This window comes from Borostomias antarcticus, assembly GCF_949987555.1.
Source record: "Borostomias antarcticus genome assembly, chromosome: 11".
Lineage (NCBI taxonomy): Eukaryota > Metazoa > Chordata > Actinopteri > Stomiiformes > Stomiidae > Borostomias > Borostomias antarcticus.
The window spans coordinates 6395733-6421464 of NC_140244.1; the positions used below are offsets into that span (position 1 = coordinate 6395733).

The 25732-nt window shown below is 49.2% G+C and overlaps 1 protein-coding gene across 1 annotated transcript in view; it reads right to left on the reverse strand.

Moving 5' to 3' along the window:
• Positions 1-15959: 15959 nt before the first annotated feature.
• wnk2 (WNK lysine deficient protein kinase 2) overlaps positions 15960-25732 on the reverse strand; it is a gene marked incomplete at both ends in the record, with an annotated part of 47784 nt that continues 38011 nt past the window's right edge. Inside the window, 9 exons of the mRNA XM_084445768.1 lie at positions 15960-16274; positions 17472-17788; positions 17999-18043; positions 20343-20441; positions 20785-20934; positions 23196-23428; positions 23833-24461; positions 24681-24748; positions 24997-25054. Coding sequence (XP_084301894.1) covers positions 15960-16274; positions 17472-17788; positions 17999-18043; positions 20343-20441; positions 20785-20934; positions 23196-23428; positions 23833-24461; positions 24681-24748; positions 24997-25054 — 1914 coding nt within the window. The remainder of the gene's footprint in view (positions 16275-17471; positions 17789-17998; positions 18044-20342; positions 20442-20784; positions 20935-23195; positions 23429-23832; positions 24462-24680; positions 24749-24996; positions 25055-25732) is intronic.

Here is a 25732-nt window from a genome sequence, read left to right on the forward strand (position 1 = left end):
AATAAAAATAGTTATATTATTAATAATTAATTAATTAATTTAGTTGTGGACAGGTGTGGATCCACCTCCCCTCGCCCTCTGGACCCCAAACTGAGGAGGCGTGACCTCACACTCCTGACCCCATCAATCCACCTCCCTTGCCAATCTCTCTCCGAACGCACACAGGTCTGAGAACACAGCCTGTGAACACACAAACCACAGTTATACTGATGCATTGGGCAATATATGAAGATACCGACATCATCAATGTCCCAGCCCTGACCTTCCCAGCTCCTCACCTCAGCCCTGACCTCCCCCAGCTCCTCCCCTCAGCCCTGACCAACCCCAGCTCCTCACCTCAGCCCTGACCTCCCCAGCTCCTCACCTCAGCCCTGACCTCCCCCAGCTCCTCACCTCAGCCCTGACCTCCCCTCAGCTCCTCACCTCAGCCCTGACCTCCCCCAGCTCCTCACCTCAGCCCTGACCTCCCCTCAGCTCCTCACCTCAGCCCTGACCTCCCCAGCTCCTCACCTCAGCCCTGACCTCCCCCAGCTCCTCACCTCAGCCCTGACCTCCCCTCAGCTCCTCACCTCAGCCCTGACCTCCCCTCAGCTCCTCACCTCAGCTCTGACCTCCCCCAGCTCCTCACCTCAGCCCTGACCTCCCCTCAGCTCCTCACCTCAGCCCTGACCTCCCCAGCTCCTCACCTCAGCCCTGACCTCCCCCAGCTCCTCACCTCAGCCCTGACCTCAGCCCTGACCTCAGCCCTGACCTCCCCCAGCTCCTCCCCTCAGCCATGACCTCCCCCAGCTCCTCCCCTCAGCCATGACCTCCCCTCAGCTCCTCCCCTCAGCTCCTCACCTCAGCCCTGACCTTCCCAGCTCACCTCATCAGGCAGGTGTCTCCTCTAATCCCTCAGCAGCACCTCCTCTAGGAACGGGTTCTTCAGTATTGGTCTGTCTTGGAAGAATATTCATACTGATATTTCCCTTTTATGAGCAGAATACGCATATAAGGTGGTTTTAACGCCCGCACTCGGGAGAGGTGGTCGTAACGCCCAAATGTAGTGACAAGACTGATTTCTGAGCTTGTGCTAGCGACATTTTAAACTGCAATGGAAAAGTAACCGACTCTCCTACAATTACATATCATAGAGAGTCTACCTTCATATTTTCAGCTTGTTATGTGCATATTTTGTTATATAAAAATGACCACAAATCATCAATATGAATTCTTTGAAGTGTCGCCCTCAAAAATATTGCTAAAAAAATTTGCACAAAAACTGCAAATGTATAAAACCAGACAACGTTTGTTGATAACAATTTAGCATACTTTGGAGTTCAAAGTGTCCTCTAAACAATTCCGGTTTTCAAATCTAGCGGCTGTGTCCAACTGGGTCGCTAGCGCTGCAATTTGGAATCCTAGAGGAGGGCTGCGTTAACAACAACAACCAATTCTTCCAACTCCTATTTTATGTACAGTAACGTTAGTAGGGGTTGGTACAGTAATATGGAAATCTCATACAATGACGAGGCATCGCCAAGCAATATTTTCAGGGTGACACTTCATAGTGATCATTTGTGGTCGTTTTTATATAACTAAATATGCGGATTCCATTCTGGGCGCCAGTACTGCATTTAACGGTAATTCCGCGTGAGGCATGAGCCATACATGAGGCTATTTTGTATTTTTAAATACTCGGCAGTCGCGCGAAACCACTTTTCTTTAATAGGCCTACAAAGTGGGTATCAATTTTAGCCTGACTCTCTGAATTGCATTTCGTTTCACTTCATTATTCAATTGTATTACATATGTAGTTTAGTTAGTTAGTTAGTTAGTTAGTTAGTCATTTAGCAGCTTTCATTCAAAGCTACAATCATTGTATTAAGTCAATGACTCACAGCAAAGTTGTACAAGATCAGCAAACTATTCATTTCGAAGATTTGAAAATTCAGATTCAGGGGCGGGAGCTAGGCTATATTAAATAACCATTATGTACATTTTCACAAAATCGAAATTTATATTGTTGCAAGGGTTCATATAAACATTATAAATAAAATAACCATACATATAAGTTATTATATTTGTGAATATATGTAAGATACATATATTATTCTAACGTGTAAATATGTATCTTCTAAATCATATGTAATGTTCATATAACACCAATATATTAAACATACATATAGGTTATTATATTTATGAACATTGTGGTGGCTGGATTCGCTTGACCTATGACGTTTGGACACTCACAAAATACTATTATAACACTCCAGATTGAATTCGCCAGTACCACAGGGTTCCCCTCGTAGGAGTCAACACAACCACACAACCTTGTCAAATGAGGACGAGAAATACAACAGAATAGAATAAAATAACTTACTTTAATACCTTACAGTTTGCAGCAAAAGGGACGGTTACACAGAAACATAGGTGTGTCTGAGCAAGCGCGCCGACTAAATGTCGGGACGGCATATATATATGCTAGGCTAGGCTATGCTATGCTATGCTATGCTATTCCACACCGCGTGACTACATGTGTGAGTACCTGATTGGTTGAAACTTTTATCTAATGCTTGTCCTATGATCTTACTACTTTCGTTTTCCATTCGGCCGATGTGAATAAGGTGTTCTCTGTTAAGTTACATTTTCTGCAACTTTAACAGGCTCTCCATTGTGAGGATGTGTGTCCTTGGCAGTCAACTTATCTGCTACTGGAACACAGATAATAACTATGTGTTAAACAAACTGCTGACATTCAGTATTGAAGCATAACTAGGCCTAAATAGACAGGCCTTGTGTTTAAACAACTATAATAGCACTTTATCAAAAATACCTTCCACATTTCCCCCCTTTGATCCATAATATGGATCACTCTACTGTTAACATTACTGGTGAATGATGCTAAGCTAAGCTATCAGAATGGGGAATAACAGAGTACTTGAAAACACATCTAAATAGCCCAGTGACTTTAAAACAGAGTATAAAACATAATAGAACATAGTTACTGTACTGTAACTAATACAATCATAAAACAACAGTTTAAAATGTCAGGAATGGCATGAGCCTTTAATAGTGAAATTTACAACAGTATTATTGCTTTTTGGGTTGACCCTATTGGTCGGTTACTCAGCTTCTTGGTGGTTTGGTCTTCAGGACTCCAAGAGTCCTCTCCGGTGCTCAACCTTTAGGTGACTGCCAGCTGGTCTGTCACTGTAGGGAGGTGTTTGTAGCTCGACTAGCAGGGGCCACGGCTCTCGTGTCTACCCGAGTTAGGAGGTCCCAGTGTGGGGTGTATGTTGGTTATCAGTGTCTGGAAATGTGTGTATGTGCTCAGATCTTGCCTGTTTACTGGTGAATCACTCCAGGGTTAGCCTCATGGTATTTCTGGAGGTCCCAAGCCTTCTGCTGGGCTGGGGACAGGGAGGCTTCTTCATCCTGCAGCAGGACCATCTCGGTGGCGTCTGCTCCCAGGGTGGCTCGGGTTGCTTTGGTGATGAAACACTTGCAGATAGGGATGCCACAGAACACTAGTATTCCAATTAGAACCAGGACACTCACGATCATGTAGACTGCTTTCCCCGCCCAGCCAGAGAAGAACTCGGTCAGCCAATGCAGATCTCCTCCGGTGGGGGCAACCTGGCTCAAAACTTGTTCAATCATGGTGGCGCTATGTTTGAGATAGTTAGTGACATTGTCTTTGGCGTCTGGGATAAAGAAGCAACAACTTATGCCTAACATTTTGCATACTCCACCTTCCCTGGCGGTGATTAGGTCGAGGGCTTCACGGTTCTCCAGGAGAGCTTCCCTCATGGCGGATACTTCGGCTGTCAGTTGGGACATGGCTGAATTGATGTCTCGGGTGGCATTGGCTAGACACTCGTCATCCCAGGCGAGGCGGTTGATTTTCTCGAGGCTCCAAACGGCCGGGATAGATGCAGTGAAGCCGAATGACGCAGCGACCCCTAGACCCGCCTCTTCGGCTTGAGAGGTCCAGGGATTGCGAAAATTAAGATTGGGGTGTTGGGATTGTGGGCCTACCTCACGTTTGTCTCGGTGTCCGACGGCAGTGGTGGAGAGTTCTGGGCCAGTTGGATTGGCTGGATGGATGTTACTTTTGGGTGTCAGGAGTCCTGGGTAGCAGCATCCCCTCCAGGTTCCTGCTGGTCCTAGGGTGTAGGGTCCGCGGGCTCTGGGACTGGTTGTTCTTCCTTGACAGGGGAAAAACTGGGAACAGAAGGAATGTCAGTTTGTGGGGTGTCGGGTCCCCCCTTTGTGGGTGACTCTGGCTCACACGATGGGAAGTCTCTGGTGGTTTCCTCTGGGATGTCTTCCCCTCTCCAACGCTTCACATGTGCTGTGTGTACCCAGGTTGGTCTCTCGTTCACTCGGATGGCTGTTGGAGTGGCGAGGATGACCTCGTATGGGCCTCTCCACCTGGGATCGGTCCACTTAGTGCGGCCGAACACTCGGATGAGCACAAAGGATCCTGGGCTGATGGGGTTGTTTGGTTCTGGTGCTGGGTCGTATGCCTGGGCTGTGAGAGTGGATCTGATGACAGAGAATTGTTTAGACAGACATACAGCGAATTCACATGCATTGGGTGGTGGTACCAGGTCCGCTGGTGGGTCCGCTCCTGTGTATGGGGGACGGCCAAACATGCATTCAAAAGGTGTTAGAGGTGTCCCTGACCTTGGCGTGGTTCTCATGGACAGCAGAGCGAGGGGCAGGCACTTGACCCAATTCTGACCGGTTTCAGACATGAGTTTGGCGAGCCTGCTCTTGAGGGTTCCATTGGATCTTTCTACCTGTCCTGCCGACTGTGGGTGATAGCTACAGTGTGTTTTGAGCTCTATTCCCAACAGTTGTGTGGCGTGTGCCAGTATCTCACTGACGAACGGGCTGCCGTTGTCTGAGGAGATTTTCTTGGGTAAGCCAAATGTGGGGAACCAACCTCTGCACAGTGCCTCAGCCACTCCTCGTGCTGTCTCCCGTTTCATTGGGTAAGCCTCCACCCACTTACTGTACATGTCCACGACCACCAACGCCACATTCTTGCCGGCTGCAGGAGTAAGGTGCACAAAATCAAGCATTAGATGAGCTCCTACACCCTGGGCTAGACCCCCATGGTGTCCTGGTGTGTTTTTGAGGCCCCTAGATACATTGTATCGGGCACATGTGATGCAACATTGACAAATTTTCTCTGCTGTTTGTGTGATGCTTGGGCAGTACCAAGATCGGGTAAGGATCTGACTAATCCCCCCTTTGCTCACGTGACCACGTCCGTGAGCAACATGACAGTAATATGTGTAATGTTTTCTCGGCATGCACGGTCTACCGTCTGCTGCCCTCCAGATACCGTCTGTTTTCGTGCAGCCCTCTTCCTCCCATAGGGAGGCTTCCACAGGGCCCAGATCAGTCCTGTACATTCTCCTAAGCACACTCGATCCTGCAGCCACCAAATAGTCCTGTCCCTCAACTGGATCCTCCTCCGTCAGCTCCTCTGGTTCCTGCGAGAGAAAGCAAGTGTCACAATTGGAGAGAGAGTTAAGGTTGGCTGCCAGGTGGTAACCAGCCGCTCGCTTGGCCTCCTCATCGGCCAGCTGGTTGCCCTTTGATGCTGTGTCTGTTGCATTGGTGTGTGCCATGACCTTGACTACCGCCAGCTTCGAGGGTAGTAGCATAGCTGCGAGTAGGCCGTCAATCAGTTCCCTATTCTTGATGTTGGTGCCTGCTGATGTTTTGTAACCCCTTTTGGCCCATAGGGCGCCGAAACTGTGTCACACTCCCCATGCGTACTTGCTATCGGTGTAAATGGTGACCTTGTTACCACGTGATGCCTCACACGCCTGGGTGAGGGCCCACAACTCTGCCTGTTGTGCCGACCACCCGTCCTGTAGCCTGCCACTGGTCACTACCTCTGTGTCGGAAACAACTGCAAAACCCACATGTTTATGACCTGTATTGGGATCGATGGAAGCAGAACCATCACAGTAAAGTGCACGCGCGCCCTCCAAGGGCACATCCTTCAAATCTGCCCTTGGTTTGCACTCTTCGTCCACTCGTACCACGCAGTCGTGCTCCACCTCTGCCAGGTTGACATCTGGGAGAAGGGTTGCAGGGTTAAGTGTGGTACAGCGGACAACTGACACGTTGGACTGACTCAAGAGAGAACTTTCGTACCGCTGAACGCGGGCAGTACTAAGACAGCCTTGCTCCGAAGAGTTAAGGATCGCCGCCACTGCATGCGGGGCCTGAATGACAACCTTACAGTATCCTACAATCGGAGCACACTTTACCAGAGCGATGTCGCACGCCACCACGGCCCTCGTGCACCCAGGGAGCCCCAGCTCGACAGCAGAGAACGCCTGTGAGAAGTAAGCGATTGGTCGGTGTCTTCCCCCATACCTCTGGGTCAGCACACACCTCACATGCTTACCACTCCCATCGACGAACAGGTCGTACTGCTTGGTGGGGTCCTGGTACCCAAGGCACGGTGCGGTGGTGAGCGCGGACCTCAGCTCCTCCCAAGCTGACTCCATCTCCGGGCTCCAAATCACCTTTTCTCCTGGTTTAAGGGAGAGAAACGGGGTGCGCAGTGTTTTGTCTAACCTGCTGCATTCGGGAATGAAGGTGCGACAGTAGCCTACCATTCCAAGGAAAGAGAGAACTTCCTTCTTGGTCCCTGGTCTTTTCATGGCCAGGATCGCTGTGACCCGACTTGGTGTGATACGCTTACCTTCGGCCGTGAGTGTTTGGCCCAAGAACGTGACCTGTTGTGTCACAAGCTGGGCTTTCTTCCTGGATGCCTTGTGGCCTCCCGCCGCCAGCAGGCGTAGGAGCCTCTCGGTCCCTTCCAGACAGCCTTCTCTGGTGGGACAAGCAAGAAGTATGTCATCAACATACTGAATGAGCACCCCGCCAGCCAGTGGGACATACTCACGAAGGTCGTTGGATAGGACAGCGTTGTAAATTGTGGGGGAATTCGTCCATCCCTGGGGACAGCGTGTCCAGGTGTAGCATCGACCGTTGAAAGTGAATGCGAACCAGTGCTGTGATTTGGGGTCAACTGGCACAGAAAAGAAAGCATTTGCAAGATCCACAACAGTGTACCATTTGCAGTCAGGTGTTAGAGGTTCAAAGATTGTGTTAGGGTCTGGTACCAATGGAGCGAGTTTCAAACATACCTCATTCACGGCCCTGAGATCCTGCACAAACCTCCACTCTGGTGGCTGACCTGCTTCCCGGTGCTTTTTTACTGGGAAGATGGGTGTGTTAACAGGGCTTCCTTGTGGCATGTCTATAATCACCCCTGCTTTTAACAGCTCTTCCAGCACCGGCCTTACCCCTTCTTCTGCCTCTTTTGAGATGGGGTACTGCTTTACCTGAACTCCGGGCGCCTGGGCCCCTCCGTCTCTGTTGGATACCACCACTGGGGTGGCTGACCTAACTTTCCCTACATCATACTTCCCTGATGCCCAGATGCAGTGGGGTAGCCTGGCTAACATTTCCCCTACATCGGCTGGTTCCTCCTCGGTCATCAGGTACTGTGGATCAAAAATTGCCATTACATCTCGGGTCATGGTCAACATCATGGGTTCAAACAGTTTCAATCTATATACAAGTTCACCATACATCAATAGGGAGGTTACCTCACCGAACTGAGTGTAACCCTCCTTTTCATGTTTACCCGTGCTCCACAGCCACTCACAGGCCCCTGTGAAGCCTCCTAGGCTAACCCATGCATCCGTCCGCCCTTTGGTGAGAGAAACATGGGGCACCCCCTCCTGGACGGCGGGCACATAGTCGTGTGCCTCGGCGTCTCCTAGGGTGACTCCCGCTGTGGTGATAGAGTTGCTGAAATAGATGCTGTTAATCCTGCCTGTGCCTAGCTGGGGACCTGCTCCATCTACATCCCTTACCCATTCTTCAACTTCCTCTTTGCTTGCTGTAACCTGCATAGTAACATGGGGTGTTTGTACAGTGCAGATAGGTGGTTCTACAGTCATGTCCTCCCTAAAATCATTAGCCATATGTGCCAGTAAGTCCCCGTCCTCCTCCGCTAACTCCAGGACAAGGGCAAACCGGTCCTGTTCATCTAGCATGAGCCTGAACTCTGTGTCTGGGTGTGGTATGTGTGCTTTGACTCCGGCATCTGTAACTACTAAATTTAGGTTGAGTTTACACATGATGTCCCTGGCTAGCAAATTCATGGGACACCCTTTGCTAAACATAAATGAATGCTCAAAATCAATTGATGCTGAATCAGTGTGAAACGTGCATTTTATTGGTACAGTGAGTGGTTCAGTTGTGGAGGCCCCAGACGCGCTTCTAGTGGTTCTGGTATCTCCCGACAGTGTGGGTCTGAAATTACATTGGTTAGCACATAACACAGAAGTGGTAGCACCGGAGTCAACAAGAAACATTATGTCCTGACCTTCGATTGTCAAAAGAACAGTGGGCAATCGTCTGTGTGCTCCCTCCATCATAATGTATACTCCCTCAGTGTGTGTGTCAGTGTTAGATGTACCTTCAGCCTTGTCGGAAAAGGGAGGAACGGTCGAGTCGTGCCAATCATCAAAGACTCCCTCCCTGGCCTCCTCGCCCCATCATGCAAGGTCATTGCGGTTGGCTGGTCTCCAGGTGCCTCCTGATCCTCCGGTTCCTTGGTTCTGCCTTGGACGGTCCTGATTGTACTGTAACACATCGCCATGAACCTGGAAGGGGCCTCTCCCTGCTCTACCTGGGTCTCCTTCGCGGTTCTGGTGCCTCCTCCTCCACTCCTTCTGCTGCTCCGTCTCTGGATATGGGCAGTCCCGAACCATGTGGCCTTCCTCCTTACAGTTGAAGCACCTCATTGGTCCGTACTGGTCTCTCGGTGGCCCGCTCCTGGTCCGCTCCTTCCACTGCACCGTTGGCTGCCGGCGTGGCTCCCTGGGCGGGTCGGGTCGATCGAGCCCGTGGAGCCTGGCATGAGCATCAGACATAACCAGAGTTAGTGCAGTGTTCAGACTTGCCTTGGTTTTGGCCTCCTTCTTTTTCTCCTGCTCGACAGCCTCGGCATCCTTCGCGTTCTGCTGCTTCTCGGCGTGTCTGGCGTGGATGATGAGGTCGTTGGCGGTGGGGTTGTCGTCATAGCCAATCCAGGTCTGGGTCACCCGCTGTGAGAGGGCGGGCTTCATCCCCTTTAGGGCCATGCCCACGAGCGTGGATCCATACCCCTCCATGTGGTCGTTCATACGGAAGTGATCAGCGATGCTCTTCTTCAGCCTCTCGATGTAGGTCGTCACTGGCTCCTCGGCTTCCTGTACACAATTGGTTACCTTGGTGGGGTCTCTGCTGACGGGCCAGAGGAGAACCAGGTTCTGGCGGAGGTCCCTCAGGAGCAGGTGCATTTGGTAGTTGGCCGCGCTGGTTCCTGGGGCTTCGACCCAGTTGGTGCCTGGCTGTACGACCTGGAACACCCGGCGGTTCAGCCGGTCCCACAGCTCCCCTGGTCCAGCGGTTTTGTAGAGGATGCGCACGAGGTCCTGGATAGTGAGGAGGCAATCACTAGAAAGTCTGGTTAGTTGTCTGGCATACCCTTCAGAGTCAGTCTTTAGTGGGGGTAGTTGAAGTATCATGTCATGAATGTCACTGGGAGTCATGGATCGGTGGACGAGACTCATGGTTCCATTAGCATTGGGTAGCTCGATCATCGGGAACTGGCCGTCCTCCTCCTCCTCCTCCTCCATGGCTGACACGGATGCTCCGAACCCGGTGTCGGAGTCTTCAGGGCCGCCGCAGGCACCCCCTGAGTGGGGTGTGGACGCGGCCTGTGGGGCCCTTGGGGCGGGTGTCTGTGGCGCTGGAGAGAGGTTACGAGATGTCATTAATTTGTTAAAATTGTCCTCAGATAGTTTACTTTTTTTCATGTAGTCGGTGATGAGTTTGATGGCTGCCTCATCGGTGGATATTGATGGCGGCCCCAATTGTAGTGGTGCCCCGGCCTGGTACGCCCCTTGCTGGTAGGCGGGTGGAGGTGGCTGTTGTGGAGGTGGCTGTGGCTGCAGCGGGGCTGGTGCCTGGACGGAGAGAGAGAGATTGGGGTAGAGAGGGGGCACTGGTGCTGGTGGCTGTTGTGGCTGTTGTGGAGGTGGCTGCAGCGGGGCTGGTGCGGGGAACGGGCTGTATTCATCGTCTCTGCGAGCCTGATCAGTTAGAAACGACGGAACCGTGTCTCCCCCCTGGCTGGAAAACAGTGTTAATTCACATCCCTTTTGACGGTTCTTAGCCTCTGTTTCCCAGAGACCGAGAACCGCACAAACATCGCTCTCTAACTTAAATTTTTTCCTTTCCTTCTCTGTCATCTCTTCCACTTTATCCTTCACGCCTTTTATCACACACATTGCAAATGTACCGTTAGCGGGCCAGTCTACCTTATCGAGGTTGCGGAGGCCGACCACGCTACGGACGCCTTGTGTGTCTCGCATATAAGCATAACATTTGCTCTCGGTACAGTAATCACCGAGAGTTTTACCTAGATTTGAACCCATGTTTCAAACACCTTAGGTCTCTAATGCACACAACACAACAGTCACTTCAATCACACTTCTTTAATAATGGTAGTAATAGTAATAGTAATAGTAGTAGAACAGTAGTAGTAGAAGAATAGTACCTTTAATCAGAATGGGGAACGTACTTTATGTGGAACAGCAACACTGTTTAATATCGGAGTCGTTATGGTTCTATTTCGCACCGCTCGGATAAAACACTTCACACAGTCAATTAATTTGAAAACCCAACCAAAAGAATAATTCTTCAACAACTAAAATGTTAAACACAGGCGCAGCACTTCTCTGTGAGCCTAACCGGTGTTTAGGTGTGGGAATTCTTGGTCTATGGACGGACTATGTAGTTATAATGTAGCTAGCATTAAAACCTCACCGTGGCAACCAATGTATGTATGTGGACCTTAATAATCTCTTTATATCCTATGCCGTACGTCACAAGCGTAGCCCTAGGTATATACTCTCATTAAAAAGGAATTTTTAACTCTGTGAACAATTGGTGTACGTTTGGAACTTACTTAAAATGTCAGAAAAGCAAAATCCTCCCAGTTGTGTGTTGGTTGTCCTTCTATCGAGGGATTCCAGGCCCCTGCCCCTCTGAGCGACCCTGCGTCCGCCTTCCAACCTCGTCCGTCGACGGCTTGGCTATGAAGTGGATGCGTGAAGGGTGATCAGTCCAACGGAGGCTCACCCAGACGGGCAGATCAGCTGGAATCCCACTTCTGGACACCAGTGAAATGTGGTGGCTGGATTCGATTGACCTATGACGTTTGGACACTCACAAAATACTATTATAACACTCCAGATTGAATTCGCCAGTACCACAGGGTTCTCCTCATAGAAGTCAACACAACCACACAACCTTGTCAAATGAGGACGAGAAATACAACAGAATAGAATAAAAGAATTTACTTTAATACCTTACAGTTTGCAGCAAAAGGGACGGTTACACAGAAACATAAGTGTGTCTGAGCAAGCGCGCCGACTAAATGTCGGGACGGCATATATATATGCTAGGCTAGGCTATGCTATGCTATGCTATTCCACACCGCGTGACTACATGTGTGAGTACCTGATTGGTAGAAACTTTTATCTAATGCTTGTCCTATGAGCTTACTACTTTCGTTTTCCATTCGGCCGATGTGAATAAGGTGTTCTCTGTTAAGTTACATTTTCTGCAACTTTAACAGGCTCTCCATTGTGAGGATGTGTGTCCTTGGCAGTCAACTTATCTGCTACTGGAACACAGATAATAACTATGTGTTAAACAAACTGCTGACATTCAGTATTGAAGCATAACTAGGCCTAAATAGACAGGCCTTGTGTTTAAACAACTATAATAGCACTTTATCAAAAATACCTTCCACAACATGTGTATATTACATATATTATTTTTACATATAAGTAGGCCTACTTATATCTTCAAATATATGTCAAGTTCATATGGCAGAAATATATTTACCATAGGCTACTATAGATTATTATATTTGAGAATATATGTATAGAATGAATGAATGTTCTGTATACTGTAGGATGCACCAGTCACGTCACGCTACACACACGCTGAACACTAGCTCTGGACCATCTGGTAACTATCCACACTACTGAACACTAGCTCTGGACCATCTGGTAACTATCCACACTACTGAACACTAGCTCCAGGCCGTCTAGGTAGAGGGTTAGGTGGGTGGCCCTCCCAGTGCTGTGCTCAGTGAGCATATGAGTGAACTAAGAGACTTTGTGCAATAAAATGTAGAGTAAAATTAAAGCCGCAAGCAGCAACTAGAAATGGTGCTCAGAGAGCACAGACCTCCACCCCTGAATGCACCTCATGGCTCTGTGCGCGTCAACATTGAATGGGTTCTAAATAGGCCCATGCTACACCCCTCCACCGAGTTTCATGAAAAGCAGTCTGGTAGTTTTTGTGTAATCCTAGTTGGAAAAATTTAAGGGAGGTTCATGGCCGTCCGGGGTGCGTGGACCCGCCCCATGATTCACTGGGGCTGAGGTAAAAATGACTGGAGGTGAATGGGTGGCTGTATTTGGCCAGCTCTGTGGCGCCCCCCTCTTGTCACAGCCGGTGGGGGGCAGTGCGGTGGACTCTGGGCTCCCCCCCCCCCCCCCCCCCGCACACCCCCGTCCAAATCCAGTGTCTCTAGTACCCTCACATGGGTAGCTGGCTTTGTTCTAAGTTTTGTTTTCATTTTGTGTAATAATAGTCCAAAGACTCATTGTGGCCTAATTACAGTACTCTGGTCTGTAGTTTTGGGCCTGGTGATTTTTAGCATTTTTGGTCCAGAACTTCAAGACTTTTTCAAGCATTTCCAGGAAAAATAATAATAAGGTATACAAACAATTACAATAGGGTTCCTATGTTTACTCTCATAGGACCCCTAATTATAACAGCTTGTCTATAGAAACAGACACATAACACTACTGAGGTAAGAAACCACTGACTGACTCAGAAATCAGTTAGCAGCAATGATCAATTATACACAGTACATGACACCAGTTTTGTCAAGCAAAAATGAGTTTATTTCCATCTTCAAGTATATACAGTCTTTGTGAAAGAGTGTGTGGTGGAAAAAGCTTTTAACAAGAAACAAGTAGCCTAATTCTCAGATGCAGACGCTAGTTTTAATCAACCTCAGCAGAGAGGGAAGGTTTTACAAGAGTGACAACAAAGTTGTCAGTGAAGTCTCCCTGAAAAGTACTGATCAGACAGTTCAACTGTGTTTTTACTGTTAGTGGACACACCCCTTAATGATCCATTTGTCAATGTAACCACAGTCACCCCTCAACAATTTGAAGAATCAGGGTTAACCCTTCACCCATAGATTGCTCTTATCCATCACAAGATGTGTTCACTCCGTCAACTTTCAGACCCAAACCTTGTGCTGTGTCTGCTGTTTAGTCTCTGTTAGTAATCAACCTTTCGACCATCCTGGAGCATCTTGTCTGCTACACAAAAATGTTGGTAGAAATCATATCAATCACAGAGCAAGTTCAAATTCGACCACAGGTGTTGCTGTCCAGGTCAGGAGAGTACATGGAGGAGTAGGCGATCTATACAGCAGGCAAAAGCAAGCGAACAGAGCTTTGTAATGCAAGCGTCACAGATCAGAGATAGAAGAGAAGCCTTGCTGGGTTAAAACGCAGGTGTGGAACGGCATAGGCCTGATGGAAATGATAGTCTCTCCATCATGGACGATTCGAGTCAAAGTCTGCTGTATCAGAGTTCAGTTCTAATTGAGTTGAACACTGTACCGTTACCAGAGGGTTCAAACTGAGTTGAATGAACACTGTACAGTTACCAGGAAATTGCTGGTTGTCCACCTGACTGTGAGAGTAAAGTAACAAACACAGTTTCACACTGCAGACAAAGATAAATACATTCCAGGCCATTCAGTAAAGCCTTGGTCACAATCAATGAGAACTGCATTGACCAAAATCTCTGTCTCCCACAGTAGTTGCGTCTAACAGACAGTCTCCAGCCTCAGAGCCACGAGGGCCGCCCTTTGAAGGAAGCTACTATTAAGTTATTTCATCATATTGACCTTACATTTTTGCACCCTTTACCAAAAATGAAAACAGTGATGTGGATTTAAAATAAAAAAAAACATGGATAATAAAAATTATATGTATCGTATCGTATACACATTTTCTGTCAACCCCCCCCCCCTCCCCCCTGTGTGATGGTATCCTAGATTCTGGTTGACTTTACATCAACGCTGCAGCTCATTCCTGTGTAGTATTACCTTTCTTGGCTGCCTATAGTTATCTACAGTATAATCCTAGCCCCAGAAGAGGCCCACATATACAGTACTTAATGCAGATATCTGACCTGGTGGCTACACTAATAGACCAGTCATGTTATGGCCCCCCTACCAGTTACAGTACATATACCTACATGCTTCTAACATTCATATACAGGTTGGTAATTCTGTTCAAGTGACATGCATTAACCCCTCATAAAAAGTAATTCACTTTTCGAGAATCCAAACAGGCGAAACATGTACATGTACACCTAGGTAATTAGGTGTACAGTAGGAAGCTGATGGTTTCTGAGCATGTCTCCACTGTAGGTCATGTAGCCTTTTTAGCCCTCTAGGATTTATTGCATGTTGTTTCAGACAGTCAGAAGTTTGTTTGTTTATTAAAAAGGAAAGAGCCTTGAGGTAAATAACTTCCTTTGAAAATGTACTTCTTCTGCAGGTCCCACAGTGTCTAACCCAACTACAGAATGTTCAGCTACTCCCTATTCAGGTCACCTGGCTGGCGCAGGCTTGACAGTAGTAAAACAGTGTATACATAGCCTACATAGCCTATTATGTGCTGTGGTCAATGAGGTACAGGATGTCAAGCAGAACCATAGCTGTACTTACACATCCCTTAGAGCATTGGGACAGGCATAATGTAGCTTTAGTGCGCTATATATATGATTCTCCCAGTACAATTCTGAGATAGAAAAATAGATTTGGAACCTCCGCTTACCATAGCCTACTTTTTAATCAGCTAACGATGATATATGATGATACTATCTAACGATGCGGCCTCATAGTGCCCCGAACATGAGCCAAAATAAGCTGTTGGCTTTCTCCCTACATTCAACATTCAAATGAAGAGCCACATTCTCTCAAGGGCAGATCCTTGTGACCAAAATGATATCGGATTTTGACGTCATAATGAAACAGAAACTGCTGTTCAAGGCACTCTCGTAGGATTTTCAACCTGAAGATTAAGTTCAAGTTCCAACCATGTTACATTAGGACTATATCAAGCACTAATGTCGAAAGCGTCTCATCGATAATGCGAGTGTCACATGACCCGCTAAGGAGCCGCAGACGACTGGCCATAATGATATGGCGTTGTAGTGATGCATGATGGGAAGTTGGTTAACTAAGGACAACAATGCAGCACCTACTAGATGACATACTGTACACACAATCAAGAGCTTGATGGTTTACATACACACATGGGATGTTAATAAATGTATATGGGTGATACACACAAACACACACACACACACACACACACATGGAATGATTTATATACATACACACCTAAAGTATGAATGGAGCAAATACAAATAGATCAGATCAATTGAAATAAACTTAATTATGCGAAATGAAAAAGAAAAGAATGAATTATGTACTTTTGCGCATAAGATGTTTATGTACATGACAGTACATTCACACAGGTAAATATGCCATAAACATGTGGCTTATGTACAGTATATAAACATGAACTATGTCAATGGACGTGATTCATGTAACATAAGACCTTGAACAACACATACTGGCTATATACAAAGGCTTCCTATATACAGACATGCTGCTGATTAAATATATACGGTTTATTAATTCTATGTAGATGTGTAATTACATAGGGACTCCTTTATTTGGTAACAGACGTGACGCTGGGGGGGGGTTAGAGGGTCCTGGTTTTGGGGTCGGGGGGCTCGTAGGGTGGAGCTGGAGCGGGGGTGGGGGCGCCCCAGGCTGGGGGCACGGCGGGGAAGGTGAAGACCCCCGAGCCGAGCGGGGAGAGGAGCCCGGGCCACTGGCTCACGCTGAGGGGGGACGGTAGCAGACTCCCGTGGGGCCGCGGCGCTGGCGTCAGGTAGCTGGGGGGGAAGCCGCCCACGCAGGGGCCGGGGCCCAGACCTGAAGGGGGGCCGTCCGCCACGGGCCACGAGAGGGGCAGCTGGGAGCCTGCTGGGCCATGGGCTGTCCCGGAAGGTGCCTGAAGAAAAAGAAGAAAGAGCTTTCTCAACAATTACACACATTCCGGCAAAAACAAAAACAAAAACAAAACAATGACTACATTCTGAGCGGAAACATTACCGCTCCACACACGAACACGTACTGTAGAACGCCAAATTTCCCCCTAGGGGGATCATTAAAGTATGTACATGTCAATGTCATGTTATTTATATAGCACCATTCACACAAATCAATGTAGCACAAATGTAGTGCTACATCTAGGGGGATCACTACTAGCCCTCCCTAGTCCTGGTCCAGGTGGGTCTACTAGCCCTCCCTAGTCCTGGTCCAGGTGGGTCTACTAGCCTTCCCTAGTCCTGGTCCAGGTGGGTCTACTAGCCCTCCCTAGTCCTGGTCCAGGTGGGTCTACTAGCCTTCCCTAGTCCTGGTCCAGGTGGGTCTACTAGCCCTGGTCCAGGTGGGTCTACTAGCCCTCCCTAGTCCTGGTCCAGGTGGGTCTACTAGCCCTCCCTAGCCCTGGTCCAGGTGGGTCTACTAGTCCTGGTCCAGGTGGGTCTACTAGCCTTCCCTAGTCCTGGTCCAGGTGGGTCTACTAGTCCTGGTCCAGGTGGGTCTACTAGCCTTCCCTAGTCCTGGTCCAGGTGGGTCTACTAGCCCTCCCTAACCCTGGTCCAGGTGGGTCTACTAGCCCTGGTCCAGGTGGGTCTACTAGCCCTCCTTAACCCTGGTCCAGGTGGGTCTACTAGCCCTCCTTAGCCCTGGTCCAGATGGGTCTACTAGCCCTCCCTAGTCCTGGTCCAGGTGGGTCTACTAGCCCTCCTTAACCCTGGTCCAGGTGGGGACACTATTCGGGGCTGTACCCCGGTACACCGCCCTGGCACGGACCGTTCAGTACGCCACTGACTTCCTTCCCTCCGTCAACATTACCGCGTCTACAGACAATATTATTTCCTTACTCACAGACAATTTTCGAAAGATGAAAGCCTTTTCTCAGAGGTGGCTACAGTTGTAGCCCCCCACCTTTTATATAAAAAGCAACATTTTGCACTTAAATAGCACATACCTATATCCACTCAGCTATTATGGTATCCACTAGCCTGGCAGTACAGTATAGCGGAGTATAGCCCCGAATAGAATACTGGACCAGGGCTATAAACTATCTAAGTATTTAATCTAATCTAATTGTGTCATATGCCTACTAAAAAACCTCACTCACATCTGGGACGCTGGCCGGTCTGGCTCTAGTCCGAGGCTCCGCCCCCGCGTCCCACGGCGGGTGCCTGCTGAAGCTGAGAGGGGCGTGGGGGCGGGGCCTCCTGGTGACCGCCAGCACCTCGTGCGCCCAGTCGTCCACCAGGCGATGCAGGTCGTCCGTCAGCGTGCCCATGCTGGTGCCCGTATAGGCGCCTGGGTACGTGCCCACCTTGTTGTTGCTGTTGTTAGCCTGAGCTTGGGCAAGGCCCACCATTGGCTGACGGGGAGGGGGGTCGGAGCTTGCTGTCTGCTGCTGCGATTGATTGGATGCACCGGATCCTAGGAGACACGCACACACACACACACACGGCTAAAATGAACAAGAAAATAATGTTGTAATGTAAAAACTAATGTTGCTCAGTTGCTTGTCAATGTACAGTAAGAAAAGTCACAGGCAGCAAACATGGATGGAACCCTAGGAGATCGCTCAGTACTGAAGAACGAGCAAGACTAACAGATTCACCCGTTAGCCAAAACAGCTTCACTTACGGTTGCCGCGGTCTTTCCCCAGGCATAGCCGCTTCAGTGTTGACCCTGCGGGACAGACAGGGTCAGGACTTCCACCAAGCCTGACCATAAGAATACTAGAAGCACACTGCTGTCCAGAGCTGCACAGAAGCCAGACGCCACATCAGAACACAACCACAGAGCAAAACTGGGAGAGCAACGTTGAGTCAGTCAGGCTGGACATGCAGTCACTACACATGTGAGCCACAGTACTGAACACAGAGAGAGAGAGAGAGGGGGGGGGGGGAGGAGAGAGAGAGAGAGTGTGGGGGGGGAGAGAGAGAGAGAGGGGGGGGGGGGAGAGAGAAAGAGAGAGAGTGGGGGAGAGAGAAAGAGAGAGTGGGGGGGGAGAGAAAGAGAGAGAGAGTGGGGGGGAGTGAGAGAGAGAGAGTGGGGGGGAGAGAAAGAGAGTGGGGGAGGGAGAGATTTGGAGAGAAAGAGAGAGTGGGGGAGAGAGAGAGAGTGGGGGGAGAGAGATAGAGAGTGGGGGGGGAGAGAGAAAGAGAGAGAGAGTGGGGGAGAGAGAGAGAGAGAGTGGGGGAGAGAGAGAGAGAGAGTGGGGGGGAGAGAAAGAGAGTGGGGGAGGGAGAGATTTGGAGAGAAGGAGAGAGTGGGGGAGAGAGAGAGGGAGGAAGAAAGAGAGAGAGACTGGGGAGAGAGAGAGAAAGAGAGTGGGGGAGAGAGAGATTTGGAGAGAAAGAGAGAGTGGGGGAGAGAGAGAGGGAGGAAGAAAGAGAGAGACTGGGGAGAGAGAGAGAAAGAGAGTGGGGGAGAGAGATTTGGAGAGAAAGAGAGAGTGGGGGAGAGAGAGAGGGAGGAAGAAAGAGAGAGAGGGAGAGAATGGAGACAAAGGTGAGAGACAAAAAAAAGTGTCATTCTTAGCCAGCACAGACCAAAAAAGTGGCAGTTGAACATACAACAGATCTCAGGTGGTTTGGCCATGCATACAGGGTCTACTGCACAGGACTGCAGGGGCCCACCGGACGCTCCTGGAACTGATAGAGGAACACAGAGCTGCTGAAGCACATGACACTACAGGACATGCAAAAGCAAGACGACCAGCAGAGACATACTGGGAGATATGAGGGAGAGAGACATACTGGGAGATATGAGGAAGAGAGACAGAGAGAGAGATATGAAGAAGAGAGACAGACAGGGAGATATGAGGAATAAAGACATACTGGGAGATATGAGGAAGAGAGACATACTGGGAGATATGAGGAAGAGAGACATACTGGGAGATATGAGGGAGAGAGACATACTGGGAGATATGAGGAAGAAAGACATACTGGGAGATATGAGGAAGAGAGACATACTGGGAGATATGAGGAAGAGAGACAGAGAGAAAGATATGAAGAAGAGAGACAGACAGGGAGATATGAGGAAGAAAGACATACTGGGAGATATGAGGAAGAGAGACATACTGGGAGATATGAGGAAGAGAGACATACTGGGAGATATGAGGGAGAGAGACATACTGGGAGATATGAGGAAGAAAGACATACTGGGAGATATGAGGAAGAGAGACATACTGGGAGATATGAGGAAGAGAGACAGAGAGAGAGATATGAAGAAGAGAGACGGACAGGGAGATATGAGGAAGAAAGACATACTGGGAGATATGAGGAAGAGAGACATACTGGGAGATATGAGGAAGAGAGACATACTGGGAGATATGAGGGAGAGAGACATACTGGGAGATATGAGGAAGAGAGACAGAGAGAGAGATATGAAGAAGAGAGACAGACAGGGAGATATGAGAAAGAAAGACATACTGAGAGATATGAGGAAGAGAGACGTACTGGGAGATGTGAGGAAGAGAGACATACTGGGAGATATGAGGAAGAGAAACATACTGGGAGATATGAGGAAGAGAGACAGACACGGAGATATGAAGAAGAGGGACAGAGAGGGAGATATGAGGAAGAGAGACAGACAGGGAGATATGAGGTAGAGAGACAGACAGGGAGATATGAGGTAGAGAGACAGACAGGAAGATATGAGGAAGAGAGACAGACAGAGAGATATGAGGAAGAGAGACAGACAGGGAGATATGAGGAAGAGAGACATGGGGAGATATGAGGTAGAGAGACAGATAGAGAGATATGAGGAAGAGAGACAAACAGGGAGATATGAGGAAGAGAGACAGACTTGGAGATATGAGGTAGTAGAGGATGAGGGGATGAAGTGAGGATGGGAAGAAATAGAAAAGACGAGATGAGAAAGAGGGAAGAAGAGAGCGAGAGAAAAAGAGAGGAGAGAGAGAGAAAAAGAGAAAGGGAGAGAGAGAGAAAAGCCATGGAGGAGAGGAGGAGAAGGTACAAACAGATGGAAAGAGACACGGGCCCACTGAGGAATCTAGCACGTGTCTTGCTACTGGACTTATAGGAGACTCCCTCAGACGCTGGAGGGTAAGGCGGCCAGCCTGCAGGGGGCGGTAGAGAGGAGAGGAGGAGAGAAGACACAACAACCAGGGTGAAGGAGAGCACGGTGCTCAGAGCCCCCTAGCCCTGTCAAAGCCCCACATCGGCGTGACACGTTGGCAAGCTACCACGTTAAGTTTTGCGTTAAGTTAAAGGCAAAAGGCACAAAGTAGCTCATAACAGTTTTAACGAGGCTTAACGAGGCCCTGCTAAATGGCTTTACGATTACCGACTATCACTTCGATGCGTCCCCCTACGTACGACAGCGGTTACGATAGGGCGCAAAAAACAAACAATAGCGTTTCTCGTGTTGCATGCTGGTACTTGCAGTCCGGGCGGGGTCACCTTGGCCGGGGGGAGCGCGCGGGCCGACGCCCTCTCCCTGTAGTCCTGCGTAGATGTCGTCGGAGGAGAGTGAGCCCCTGAGGGAGCAAGGCTGCTGGGTCTGGACGGGCCCGGCGGCGGGGGGCGGTGCCTGGGAGCGAGCCCCGCCCCCTGGGAACGAAGCCGGAGCTCTGGCCGGAGAGCCGTTCAAGCTCGTGGCGGTAGTTTCATCTGCGCGTGCGCACACACACACGCACACACACACACACACACACACATGAGGAGAAATGGTTGTTGGTCACAGTGCCTCATAAGACACACATTCCACGACATCCGACTGCTTCTCAAGTCTCTACGTAGAAAACAGCATGCTTCCTTACGCCATATGCTAAATGGTATCACTTATATAGCGCTTTCATGATCCAAAGCGCTTTACAATGGCCTCTCATTCACCAATTCACACACCAATAGCAACAGCTGCCATGCAAGGCGATAGCCTGCTCATTGGGAGTAAATTGGAGGAGCATATTGATCAAGATTTTATGATCGACTGTATCAAACGCTTTTGATAAATCAATAAAAAGCGCAGCACAAGTTTTTTTGCTGCACTTTTTATTGATTTATCAAAAGCGTTGGATACAGTCGATCATAAAATCTTGATCAATATGCTCCTCCACATTGGCATGTCGAAACAAACAAGCAGCATCCTGGTTTACCAACTACCTGTCTGCCAGAACGCAATGCGTTCAGCTGGAAGGGTCCACATCTTCCCTTCTGACAGTAAGTATCAAAAGGGGTGCCTCAAGGTTCTGTGTTAGGACCCATATTGTTTTCAATTTATGTCAAGAATCTGTGTGAAAACGTATCAAATGCTATGTGCCATTTATATGCCGATGTAGTTTATTGTTGTTTATCATCTGTTGAAAGTACCTTTAATCTCCTACAGTCCACTTTTGATGTTGTTCAGTCCCGATGGCAGAAACTGAAGTTGGTTTTAAATGCAGACAAGTCTAAAGTCATGCTGTTCTCCAATGCTAGGTTACCTGTAAGTCTTCCAAACCTTGTAACTTCTCATGGAAATGTAATTGAGCTAGTCTCAAGTTACAAGTATTTGGGCTTTATCATTGATAGCAAATTATCTTTTAAGGCTCATATTTCAAACCTGGTCTCTAAGCTCAAGATTAAGCTAGGTTTCTATTTTAGAAATACTGTAAGTCTTGCTTTTCCTTTGCAGCCACGAGATACCTTGTGTCAGCTACCTCTTTGCCTCTGCTGGACTATGGTGTACATGAATACCTCTGCCCAGTGCTTGCAGTCTCTAGACACTGTGTACTGTGCATTGTGATTTGTTACTGGTTGTAAACATCTCACCCACCACTGTACCTTGTATGCAAACTCTGACTGGCCATCTCTGTACGCAGGCATACCCACTGGTTGAGCTTTATCAACTAAACTCTCCTGGGACTGGTTCCTAGCAATTTGTACACTTTTCTTCTTAGAAGCCAAAGCCATTATGGTCTGCGCTCACATAACGCCCTACAGCTGACTGTTCCGAGTGTTAATACTGTGAAGGGAACGGCTTTAAATATGCTGCCCCTATGAGGGTATTTTTATACTTGGTTTAAAAATAAGAGCACGCGAGTGGTCGATTCAAGCTGGTTTCAAACAAAAGACAGAAGTTTTATTCTGTTACGATTTTGCAAATTTGGACTCGGGCACAGGAAGTGAATCCGGGCAAGAGTGAGTCACTTGGGGACGAGGTCGATAGGTTATAACGTGAAAAAGGAAGTGACATAGTTTCAGGATGAAGAGGACAGGGAAGTGATGTCACACAGGAAGAATTTGTAGTTTTACAGACTGATCTATGAGAACGAACTACAAAGTTAGAACAACAGTCAAGTAGGAAAACAAAACACTTTGGTGAGACTTGAATTTCATTGACACCCCTTCTGATTGGAACGCCCTCCAAAAGGACTTAAAACTCCCCGAACTGATCTCATGCGATGCCTTTAAGGAAATCCTAAAGGATTTAGAGCTTGAAAGTAGTGGGAAGTGTCTCTGTAACTATGCAATCCTGAAACTTTCTAGCAATGTTTTATTGTTGTTCTGTATGTATGAAACGTGGATGGTTATGTGTTTTTATTGTGTGCTGCCCTCTTGGCCAGGTCACTCTTGAAAAAGAGATTTCCTTTAATCTCAACACGTTTTATCTGGTTAAATAAAGGTTCAATAGAATTTAAAAAAATTGGGGTTCAGTGTCTTGCCCATGGACACTTGTGACATGTAAACAGGAGGACCCGGGCTTCGAACCGCTGACCCTGCGGTCACTAGACGACCCGCTCTACCTCCTGAGCCACAGTATCGAACCCCCCACACCCATGTAACCTACAGAGATTACAGTTTACAGTAGCGTCGTTTAGCCTGCTACGTACTGGTTTTGCTGAGGTCGGCGCCCTTTGACCTGGCGCTCCTGAACTGCTGCACCAGCGGGCTGAGCAGCCTGCCGGCCTTCAGCTTGTGCTTGCTGGGCCTCCTCCTCCGGCCTGCGGGGGGCGCCGTGTGGGACAGGCCCAGCCCGGGGGGAGGGGCCTTACCCAGCCGCTCGTACAGCAGCTCGATCTCTCCCCTCTGGTTGGCCTGCAGCTCAGAGATCTCCTTTAGGTGCCTGAGGGGAGGGAGGGTGGAGGAGGGAGAGGAGGAAGAGGAGGGTGGGGAGGAAGAGGAAGACGGAGGAGGAAGAGGAGGGAGAAGAGGAAGAGGAGGAATGAGGAGGAGGAGGACGACGGAGGAGGAGAGGTAGGGGAGGAAGGGGAGGAAGACGAGGGTGGGGAGGAAGAGGAGGGAGGAGGAAGAGGAGGGAGAAGAGGAGGAAGGAGGAGGAAGAGAATGGAGGAGGAGGAGGAGGAGGAGGGAGGAGGAAGAGGAGGGAGAAGAGAATGGAGGAGGATGAGGAGGGAGGAGGAAGAGGAGGACAGACACAAGTGAAAAAGTAGTTTTAGATGAGCTGCCAAGCCTCCAGACACAGAGTCCATTTGTCCAACATGGATGAAGACCAGCGCGGTGTCTCACTTCTCCCTGAGTCTCTGCAGCTCTCTCTTCATGTCAGAGTCCTCCATCTCAGAGTCGTTGTCGCTGCTCATGTACGCCGAGGCATGCACGCCCCCCTGCCGGCTCGGCGAATCAGAGCTCTGCACGCTGCTGCTCCGCCCCGAGCGCCGCAGGAAAGCCACCGCCCTCTTCATCAGGTCACTCCCCCTGCGCTCGGAGCGCGCCTGGCGAGAGGGCGTGGCCGGCGCCATCTTGGCGGGGCTGCTCTCCGCCCCCGAGTCGGAGGAGAGGAAGCGCGCGGGGGCGTGCACGGTGACGTCCGCGGGGACGACGGAGCCGGAGGTGTGGGCGCGCGGGATTGGGGAGGGGCCGCACTTGGCCAGGGGAGGGGGCGTGTCCAGGTAGAAGTCCGGCGGCGCGGAGTAGCGGCTGGGCCGCGTGCGCAGGGTGACGTCGTCCTCGGCGACGACCACGGAGAAGCGGCCGATGGTGGTGGAGGAGGAGGGCCCCAGGGAGGGCCGCGGCGGGGCGGCGCGGCCGGGGGTGTAGTCCGAGGCGGGGCAGGAGGGGCGCGCCGGCGAGGCGGCGGCGCTACAGGTCCGCAGCTTCAGATCCGCTCTGGTGACCACGTCAGGCGGCCCGGAGACCATCTGGCCAGACAGCACACACACACACACACACACACACACACGGTGGGCTTTTCATTATGTTACACACGGTTACATTGACCAACCGCTTATATGGATAAAAAAGCTCGAAAGCCAGAATCATTCCTATACATGCCAATAAAACTGATTCTGATAAAAGCTGAATGAATAAAGATAAAAGCTGAATGAATAGAGATAAAAGCTGAATGAATAGAGATGAACCTTAAACCTCCCCCTGGTCCCGGTGCAGGATGCGGAGTGCGGTACGATGTGTCTCCTGGACATGGTTGCTGAGGACAGATATTAAGACAGAAGTTATTATTCTTATTTTTGACAGGCGTCAGACGAAGGAGTGCATGTTAGCGTGTTGTACGTACGGCAGAGTCGCTGAGCATGCGCGTTAGCGTGTTAGAATGTTGTACGTACTGCACACGGCAGAGTCGCTGAGCATGCGCGTTAGCGTGTTAGCATGTTGTACGTACTGCACGCGGCAGAGTCGCTGAGCATGCGCGTTAGCGTGTTAGCATGTTGTACGTACCGCACACGGCAGAGTCGCTGAACGTGCTCAAACTGTCCATCCTCTCAGGGATCTGGGGCTGAGAGAACGAGACACAGAGGAAGAGACAAGAGGTGAGGAGGCAGAGCAGGAGAGTCAGTAGATTCAGAAGAGTCAGTAGATTCAGAAGAGTCAGTAGATTCAGAAGCGTCAGCAGATTCAGAAGCGTCAGCAGATTCAGTAGTCAGAAGGTCCAGAAGATTCAGTACATTTAGAAGAGTCAGTAGTCAGAAGATTCAGTAGAGTTAGTAGAGTCATATGAGTCAGAAGATTCAGTAGAGTCAGAGGAGTCAGTAGAGTTAGAAGAGTCAGTAGATTCAGTAGTCAGAAGAGTCAGACGATTCAATAGAGTCAGTAGAGTCAGCAGATTCAGAAGAGTCAGAGGAGTCAGAAGATTCAGTAGAGTCAGTAGTCAGAAGAGTCAGAAGATTCAGAAGAGTCAGTAGATTCAGTAGGCAGAATAGTCAGAAGATTCTGCAGAGTCTGAAGTGTCAGAGGATTCAGTAGTGAGTATAGTCAGAAGAGTCAGTAGAGTCAGAACGGTCAGTAGATTCAGTAGTCAGAAGATTCAATAGAGTCAGAAGAGTCAGTAGATTCAGTAAGCATTAGTGTCAGAAGATTCAGCAAAGTCAGAAGAGTCAGAGGATTCAGTAGTCAGTAGAGTCAGAAGATTCAGTAGAATCAGAAGAGTCAGAGGATTCAGTAGTCAGTAGAGTCA